The 10,361-nt window shown below is 39.9% G+C and overlaps 1 protein-coding gene across 1 annotated transcript; it reads left to right on the forward strand.

The window, feature by feature from the left end:
- Window positions 1-9,334: 9,334 nt before the first annotated feature.
- LOC135698445 (uncharacterized) lies at window positions 9,335-10,123 on the forward strand. The gene has a single exon (XM_065218423.1). The coding sequence runs from the start codon at window positions 9,335-9,337 to the stop codon at window positions 10,121-10,123; it is 789 nt and encodes a 262-aa protein (XP_065074495.1).
- The last annotated feature ends 238 nt before the right edge of the window (window positions 10,124-10,361 follow it).

Below are 10,361 nucleotides of genomic sequence, written 5' to 3' on the forward strand. Positions count from 1 at the left end.
ATAGAGCACGGTGGGTACACACTAAGATTTTTTTACAGGAGTCAGTATTTTTTTACTGGGTTTTTGAATTGCTGAAAAAGTCGGTAAAAATTCAAATGACCGTTATGCGTAAGGAATCGATGCAATCGACCAATTTTATTTTCTATCATAAAATGGGGTTAACAGAACTAAGTATGAACAAGTTCAGAACAAATTTTCTCATTAATAAATTTTCCACAGATTTTTAAACTTTTACCTTCAGTTCCGCAATTCAAAAACTCAGTAAAACCGTATTGACTCGATTAGTGTGTATGGTAGAACAATATTATGATAAAAAATAAGCATTGCTAAATTCTCCACTATTTAAAAATAGACCCTTTAAAGATATCAAAAATCTAAGAAAATCACGGAACGAAAAGCCCGTTGTTCGATCAGTCGTACAACCGTACGGCTCCGAAGAACCTGTGAGACGTCTCGAGGTGGGATTCCAGGTAGTGCTTTCTCTCCTAATGCGAACAGGGACCACGATAACCTACAAGGTCCCCTCAGCGAATATCTCCGCTTGGTGTGATACACCAAACTGAAATTCACCGTCAAGAAAACGGACAAGCACTGTACGGTGTCCGTCGTCCACAACGAAGGGCGGTGGTAGTTCATCGTTGGAGACCACCACCACGATATTCATCGCAACGTAGTATCGTGCCGGTACGCAACGTAACGCCTGCAAAATCATCGCATGTCACCTGCCACCCATCGTTCATCAGCCAACGCAACAGTCACCGACAAAACTACAAGAATCGGGTGATGTACTAGAAGACGATTAATTAAGTAACAGTTACTTAATTAGTTCTCGAGTTATGCAGAAATTTATGTTTCATTTGCATGGGAGCCCCCCCCCCCCTGAAGGGGGAGGGGTGACTAAACATCATAAGAACCTTTCCTGGCCCCAAAAACCCCTGCATACAAATTTTCATGCCGATCGATTCAGGCGTTTCCGAGTCTATAAGGATCAGACAGACCGAAATTCATTTTTATATATATAGATAATAGTAATGACTACATACACTGTGTATGTAGTCATTACTATTATCTATATATATAAAAATGAATTTCGGTCTGTCTGATCCTTATAGACTCGGAAACGCCTGAATCGATCGGCATGAAAATTTGTATGCAGGGGTTTTTGGGGCCAGGAAAGGTTCTTATGATGTTTAGTCACCCCTCCCCCTTCAGGGGGGGGGGGCTCCCATGCAAATGAAACATAAATTTCTGCATAACTCGAGAACTAATTAAGCAAATGGAACCAAATTTGGCATGTGGAGGTATAAGGAGATGGTAATAGGGGGTAGCCCCTTAGATAAGAGGGGGGAGGCTACGTACAATATAGTATGCTCTTTTTTAATCGGCGCATAAACTCAGGCTAATATTGAATCGCGAGCAAGGCCGGGCACACTCAGCTAGTATTAAATAAAAATATATGGTTTTATCTCAACCATGACATAAAATTGGATTCATCGATAGGTAGATAGGTGTGCTGGGCGCCGCGTAAGCTCACTCCTGACCAAAATCACGAACGCGAGAGTACTTCGAAAGAGTGTTTGGACTTTGTATACATTGTATAGAAATACATTGGGTATGTTCAAACCCTTCAAAATGGAGGGCCAATAACACTTTGATCTTATTTGGTTGCGGAGTAATATCTATTCAAAGGTATAGGGCCCAATTATGTAAGTCGAGTCGAGCGCCACTTTGCTCGACAGGTATATTTTGGTATTACAGAAGTCGAGGTCGACAAGTCGAGTAGGTCGATTGACTCGACCGCTCGAAAGAAAGTAACTCAGCTGTCACAATCTGTCGAGCGAAGTTTGTTTTGATTTGGTTGTTCATTATTTCGGTTCAGAGCGTCCCTATCAGTTTTCCCCGTTTTTCTTTATTCTCGTCAGTTTGTACATCAGAATCATTGGCAAGGTCTATTAGGGAAATTCCAATATTATTTATGATTTCTCCTATTCAAGGAACTTCCAAGAAAATCACCGACAGGTTCTAGGTTCATTGTGCGGATTTACGGGTTACTTGTGGAATCGTCTCTGGAAAGTTTTTGTTACTTTATAGGAATGTAAATCATCTTCAAGAACACCAGGAATGCAACTTTAAAAACAATCAAGCATATTGGTTCCATCAAAAGTACTTATTCGAAAGTTACTTGCCTTTCACTATACATTTCGGTAGCATTCGTATCCCGATAACTTTTTAATTAAAGTTAGCATGAATATAATATACTTACCTTACCAATCAGGCTAAGGCCTTGTTGTCCTCTACTGTCCGAAGAAGTCGTCTCCACTGTGCTCGATCCATGGCCACACTTCGTCAGCCTCGTAGTCTGCAAAGGGTTCGCAGGTGGCCTTCTACTTGGTCGATCCACCTTGCCCGCTGCGTGCCTCTTCTTCTTGTTCCTGTTGGGCCGCTTTCTAGAACAATTTTCACTGGGTCGTTGTGCGGCATTCTTACGACGTGCCCAGTCCACCGTAGTCGCCCAATTTTTGCAATGTAGACGATGGATGGTTCTCCCAGCAGCTGGTGCAATTCGTGGTTCATCCGCCTCCTCCTGAAAATAATGTACCTCCGACATAAATATCTGTATTAGCATTTCTGGAATATCCCCAATGCACAAGTTTTTGTAACATTTACTACTTTTATTCACATTAAAATCCTAAAGTTCATAGGTTGGTAGCATCTTTGATGCATGTAGCTATGTCATTTGATATATTTCAACATGGTTCGAAGTATAAGTACTTGAATTGTATTGTCTGTTCCTTTAAGAACAAAACGATTTTTACGACGGTTTTAGCGCTTTTTGTTTCCAAAGAAACAGACAGGTAAGTTCACTACTTTTATTCATACGACCTGATATTTAGTCGGTTCTCAACTAACATGCTCATTTGGTCAACACATATTTAGATGGTTTAAGCAGAATCATGTTTTGAAAGGGATAATCATTTCACTGTACTTTATTTAATAACATAACTCATAAATTAAGATTCTTACTGAGGAGCCAGGTTTGCCTCTCGCTGTCTTCATATGCCTGGTACATCATTTGTCAAAACAAATGCTCCAAATGACAGTGTCATGATAAGATCCAGGATAGCTGGCTTCTACGAACCGAACCACAGAATCGTAATCACAAGCCTAAAAAGTACACTGGAGTCGCTTTTTACGCGGTCTTTTTTTGCACGGTTTTTTCCACGCGGTTTTTTTACACGGATTTCGGAATTTACGCGGATTTTGTTTTTTTTTACGCGGATTTCTGAATTTACGCGGTTTATCGTTATACACTCGAGTCGCTTTTTACGCGGTTTTGTTTTACGCGGTTTTTTTTACGCGGATTCCGGAATTTACGCGGTTTTTTTTACGTGGGACGTATTACCCGCGTAAAAAGCGACTCCAGTGTAATACAAAAAAGGGAAAACGTTGAGAAATCTCCTTCCTGGCAAATCAGTTGAACTTACAATAAAAGCGTTCAAGCCTTAGAATCCTTTCCTGTTGTAGAAAACGTGGCGTGTATTCTTGAGTGACACCGCGGATGCCACTTTTTGAATAAAACGTTCTTTTAGCGTTCCGTTTCACTTTCTCCGTCATTTCTGATTTGATCTATGGACCAATTTTACTTTCCATCACCTGCAGAAAATCTGCCAAAATAACCGAAATCGTAGACTGGCTCATGTCTAGGTGCATGTCATAACCGTTGGTTGGTCATTGTTGGTAACTTCCAGTTTCCACGTATCGAAGAGATCCGCAACTTTTCATAAAAGGTGACACAGCTGTATTCCTGTAAGTATTTTAATCGTCTTTGGTGAGATTCACCAGATAGATAATCGCGTCTTTATTCAGCCTGAAGAATTTCACGCCACTGGAAAATTTTAGGGAGCGAATTTGAAGTGTCGCGAAAGTTTCTGCACATTAGAGAAATGTTATGCAGCTCCTCCTGTTAATCTTTCCGATCGTCTTCGTTGAAAAAAAAAATCGACACTCTCCAATAATGGTAAAAATTAGCAGAGGAAACACGCTTTTTCAAAAAACACAAGCATAATGCTACGAAAATGTCTAAAATCTCAACTTTACATTAACTGCGGTGAAAGTAACATACCAACAAAAACTTTAAGGTAGTTGATTTAACTAAAATGACATAAATCGGTGGAAATCCTGATGTACTGCATGGTGAAACATTTTAACGACATATTGGAAAAAAAAATCAACATGGCAGATGACAGTCGAGTTCGATTGTTGATTCGATCAGATTCAGTCGACTTCTTTAATGCGCGATTTCGTTCGACTTGACAGTGACTGGAGTCGAGTCAAGTTCCTTGACTCAACTTACATAATTGGGTCCATAATATCTAAAAATTTAAAAAATCCAGTTTTGTAGCCCAAAGCGATGATTGATTAAGAACAAAATCCAAATTGGCATTTTGTTAGATAAGCAACTTGCATTTTTATAATTATTTTGGCAAAATTTGATTGAAATAAGTAGGTGACATTGATGAGTGTACCCCATTAGGCATAATATACGTTAGGCATAGTGGATGTTAGGCATAAAATACTTTGCTGCTGTGCAACTCTTGAAACCTGTTTCGAGCATGGTAAACAATGCTTAAATTAGACTAAGCGTTGAATAACATATGATACAAGCTATACAAACATAGTTTATTTAAAAAGCACAGTTTGGAATCCATTATTTATCATATCATAAGTGCCGTAGCTACACATTTAGTTAGATCCAAGATAAGTAGCGATACCCGAGCAAAGTCCAGCATCAAAATGACAGCAAATTGAAATCAAGTTTTGATATCAACATCAAACTGCAATCATAATTTGATTTCAGTTTGGCAATTCACAAATGGAATTACCATTAATAAAAGCTGTTAAGAAAGTGTTTAACTTTGACAAGATTGAACAAATTAACCGTAATATACCACCACTTTACAGGACACATAAAACCGTTACAAAAACGATAAACCAAGTAAGACATACAACTTAAAATGTGATTCTGTAACTTAAAGAACTTAAATTCAGTATTCCCTTGAAAAAGGTCAAAACCCATGGACAAATCGTCGGGTCAACTAAACTTAACCGTTGTATGTATTATGACTGAGAAAGCCGTTATCATCAACATCCATCCATTCCCAGTCGAAACCATTAGCAATTTTATTACAAAGAATGATGAGAATTGAAAATCTTGGAAATGATTCAATGCTTAAGACAGTGCTGATAGAGATCTTAATATATTCTAAGAGTCCCAGAATGTTGGAGATTGTTTCAAAAAACATTCCGAGTTCAATCAATCACTTATAGTTTTTGGCTCTACACCATTTAGAACCTGTTAATACTTAATTAAATATCCTGCGCACCTTCAGCGTGCAACTGCAACCAAGAATCTGAGTATACAAGCCTGTATCCACATTAATCCGGACACCTTCCAATTACTGTAACTTTTGAAATACTGCACGTAGGAGTGAAATTTTTTGCAGAGATATAGCTGTTGATCTTGCCATGGATCGAAAGGTGAAGAGGATGTTGATGAAGCCCGAATCTCTCGTAAAATAGGAATGTCTCCTGATTTTGTCCAAAAATCAAAACAGCGTTTGGGGCTGAAAATTCCCAAAAAAAAAAGTAAATCTTTCATCACTACAGGCACAATCAACGTTCGTAAATCTCCTACCAGAAAGAGTTCCTGCAGAAGCGATTGCTACCCCTCATCAAAAGCTACAAAGAAAACCCTTTGTTTTGGCCCGATTTGGCATCATGCCATTATGCTAAAACTGTGATGGAGTGGTGAATATTGTACCAAAAACCACCACCATCAAATTGTCTAGAGTTACGGAAGCTTTCTGGAGAGAAACAAGGAATCAAAGATACCAAAGAAAGTTTGTGGTGTTGAGTACTTGGCACTGATAAAGTCTGCAAGTAGTAGACGAAATACGCGTATCTGTCAAAAGATATAATTGCTTATCTTTACGGAAGTAAAGGAAATAAATCAACACACTCAAAAAGCTCTTCATAGAGGGAGAGAGTTCGGCAAAATTAAAAGATTGATTTAACGGATATCTTTCCTCTACTTGAGTGTAGTAATCAAAATCATAGTTAATTAATTCGATGCTTTTGTTATATTGGGTACACATTTTTTACTTGCTTTTGTGTTTTGACATGCTCCTGAAGACCAAAGCATTGCCTTATTTTAGCGTGAATTAGGACTACAATAAGTCTATATATTTTTTTTTTTTTTTTATCAAACTTATGCAGTGCATAAAGAATTCTAATTTATATCAGAAAAAAAGCAATTCTTCGTCCACCCGAAATCTAAAGCGCATTGCAGTCAAAATAATTAATGTAAATATGTTCAATTTACCATCCTCACCCGGACAGTATCCCATATTTCAGAACACCACTTTTTTTGCTCACCAGCCCGACGTTCTAAGCCCAACCCTCCCTGGGATCCCAACGGCGCACGAAAAATGTAGCACAAGTGTGCGAGTACTACATGATACCCACCACCACCACCATCAACAACAACAACAACAGCAGCACCCGTACAGAGTTCCCGAAATTTATTGGATTACACTACTTCCTGTCTGCAATTTTCGGCGCTTCGAAAGTGATTCCCGTATCAAGATAAGACCATGATGGCCAGCCACCACCACGGAATGAAACATGGTGGGTACTTCGGAAACTTCTCTTCCCAAGGATCGTCGATCGCGGTGCGAATGGGGAGGGTGACGACGACCGCGGAATGCTACATTGCCATTTGGCTCCGCCACCGCCGCCGCTGCCGTGTGTTTGGTCGAAAAACGTAAAACATATTTACAACGAGCGCGATTTCACTTTGGACATTATCTAAACGGCCGCATCTAATATGTAGGTATGTCTGTTTTGGTTGAGTTTTTTTTTCGGCGCTCGAGGTGTACCTTCTTTTCCGTTGAACGTCGTTGTTGTTGTTGTTGTTGTTGTTGCTGCTGGGTTTCATGAATTTAGGAGGTTCTCCACCTTTTGCTCACTTGCTTGTGTTCAATGACTAAGAAGTTACATAAAGATTGAACATGAATTTCGGTTGTCAGACAATTAACATGCTTCCAATGGTGGTTCCGGGGTATTGGCGGATAGGGTGGGACAGGATGGGCTAAAGGTCACTGGACGATAAACACAAGACATTTGAAGTTTGGAACTGGTCTAGGTGAGAGATAGTAAGATGAACCATGGCGATTAAGTTTTACTAGTTATGCACACCATAGTAGACTCCAGCACTAGAAATAAATCCATCAGAATTGTTTTCACTCAGCTGAATCTCGGCAATTATTACTGAGATTTGCACAGCCGAGCTGCTGGCAAACAAATTGTAAAAAAAGGAGACGTTTGATTGCTAATTCTTGAAAAATGTTTCGCTGAATCTCAGCTTACAAAAGTAATGTTTGCTGAAATCTCTGAAAAGGCATTATTGACTGTGCAAATCTCAGTAATAAAATGTCCGAGCTTGGTAAAACAAAACTAATTGTAAATGTTCTATCATCGGTAGTATGTCGATGTACTATATTCTATTATAAATTGAACCACTATTGTTGCCGAGGAAACTATTGTTAGAAATCAAACCCCTCTTTTAAGTGGTTATTTATAGCTGATAATTTTTTGCTGCAGTGAATTTCTAGGCTACAAAATTTGTCCGAGCTCTCGCATTTCCTTTTGTTGTTTGGTGAATGCAGATAACACAATCCAATCCATGGTTTGATGGGGTTTCTGTTCATACGAGTGTAGTGCGATTTCGATACGAATTGATGCCATGATCACAATCGAACATGGTTCAGTTTTGACCTATGTGGGTGTATTCTACCCAAATTTGGGTAGTTTTGAAATATCGTGTATACCTAATGACCATAATGCCTTGTGCGTCTCTAGTGATCTTAACTGGTGGAATGGTGTTGAAGAGTGTCGCATTATGTTATTGCTGTTCAAATGAGGGAGCTTTGTTAAAACATACTTATCCTTTTCCCTCTTTTCATTGGCACTCAAGAATGAATATTATATTATAAGTTTTTGAATTTATCAGTATGTTTTAGAAATAATATTCAACTTCATAAGGCATACGACCGTTGCCGTCGACTAATATTTGAGTTCCGTTCACTCAAATTCGCAAAAACTCAGGTCACTCAAAGACTGAGTAAAGGTTTCCACTGTTTTCCAGGACAAACATTTCGATTATGTTCAGAGACGAACCAGCCAACGGCTGAAAGTCTCTATAATAAAGAAATCAATCATCAATCATTTCGAATATGAGGAAATTCGAGAGAGGTTTCACTCAGTCTATTAGTATCTCTTAGGCTGATTAAAATTTACGTCGATTATAATCATATTTCAGCAGATTTAGCATATCACTCAGTCTATGAGTGACCAACGTTTTTCTGGTTATGAGTGAAAAACCAATAAATTTTGAGTCGATTTCATCGGCCGTGCATTAAAATTTCGATTAGACCCTTTGGACTATTACTTCTAGAGCAACATGTGATAATGTCCTATGTGGTGAATGTAAACAATGGCTTTAAACGTCGATTGCTCATGAATCACAACTAGTCCACGCAAACTAACTACACTATTTGATAGAGCAAACTTACTCTACATGATGCTGCCGTTTTCCTTAATGAGTCTCAATCCGCGAGAAATCGACGTTTAAAGCCATTGTTTACATTTGGAACATAGGCCCTTTTCACATGTTGTTTTAGTTATAAGTGTGGTCGTGAGATGATCTATTTGGCTTTAATTTTGATTCTAAAAGCACAGACAAACATACATAACACTCAACATCGAACAAGCATTTAACGGACAATTTAAAAGTATCGTAGTTGGTAGTTCCTTAGAGAAGAAGGTTCCGAAGAAACGTGCTCAACTTTTTGGCTCAGCTCTGGTACTCTCTTCGGTCCATCGATGCACCCGTCGAACCAAAAGAAAATCCATCTGCCCCTCATTTTATCTGTCAAACATGCATAGCGAATCAAAACAAACATAATGTAATTCTAGAATTTTGACTGGAATGGGGTACGTTAATCGATTTGCTTGGGATCAATAGGCTAGTCAAGTAGTGAGCCAATTTAAAATCGTTAGTTTCCACCGGTTGTTAATACTGCTACCTGTGGAGCACATAGTCAATTTCCTTGCTAATCGACAGAGAGGGTCACGGAATTCGTTGGCTATCTTGAAGATGAATCCAAGCTGTCGGTTAGCTCTTAAGATAATATCGTTTTAATGTAAACCTACCCTTCGGCGCATTTGCATAGCATAGCATAGTACTTACACCATCGGTCAGAAATTTTCGACCATGGCTTGTAAAAAGTGCCAGAAGACCGTTTCCGAAAAGGAACGCATTTTTTGTCGTGGATTCTGCGGTGATACTTTTCACATCATTTGCGCCAAGGTTGAACTGGAGCTTCTTGACCAGCTGGGACTGTACGAGAAAAACGTGTTCTGGATGTGCGATCACTGTTCCGAGCTTTTCACTAACGGTCATTTCCGCAACATCGTCAGCCGGGACAGCGCGCAGAGCTCTTTAATACCGGAAGCTGTCGATTCGATGAAGGCGGACATTGATAAATTGAATTCGGCAGTGGCCGTCCTAGCGGCCAAAGTAGACTCGAAACTACCATCCGCTTCGACATCGACATTGTCTTGGCCTAGATCGGATCGTCTCAACTCTAATCGTAACACCCCAAAGCGTCGTCGGACCTCGATTAACTCGAACGATAAACCGATTCTCAGCGGCACGAAACCACCCAGTGAGTCGATTAAAACAGTTAACCAAAATGCGGATAAGGTGTGGGTATATTTATCGGCGTTTCACCCCAGTACCACGAACGAAGATATTGCGTCACTCGTTCGAGACTGTCTGGCACTGGACCCTAGTGAAACACCAATGGTGGCCAAACTGGTACCCAAAGGTAGAGATCCAACAACGCTGAACTTCGTATCGTTCAAAATTGGCGTCAAGAAAGAACTGCGTGACCTGGCACTTTCTTGCGACTCTTGGCCTGAGAGTATCCAGTTCCGTGAGTTCGAAGATTCACGAAGCTTGAATATCACCCAATTGACGAATGCTGCCCCTATGGAGTGACAGCTTACACTTCTAGAAATTCAACCGAGAGCCTGATGGAAGCTCCCAATCGCCCCAACCCAGTCCGGCATATCGCAGCCTCCGTTCATCACAGCCGTCTCGGTGCTGTGGTTGGTGGTGGAAAGGGAGTCTTCCACCATGCTTGCACAGGCAAGTACTGTTTTGATTCGAGCTTTTCGTTGCGTGACGAGTTTTCCCGCACCCACACACTTAGAAATTTTTACAGAGATCTGTAAAA

This window comes from Ochlerotatus camptorhynchus, unplaced genomic scaffold (assembly GCF_037179485.1).
Source record: "Ochlerotatus camptorhynchus isolate MF236.1 unplaced genomic scaffold, CSIRO-AGI_Acam_v1.1 ptg000086l, whole genome shotgun sequence".
In the NCBI taxonomy this organism is placed as follows: domain Eukaryota; kingdom Metazoa; phylum Arthropoda; class Insecta; order Diptera; family Culicidae; genus Ochlerotatus; species Ochlerotatus camptorhynchus.

Excerpts from the sequence above, each read along its gene's own strand:
- LOC135698445 (XM_065218423.1), top strand. The coding sequence starts at position 9,335 with ATGGCTTGTAAAAAGTGCCAGAAGACCGTTTCCGAAAAGGAACGCATT.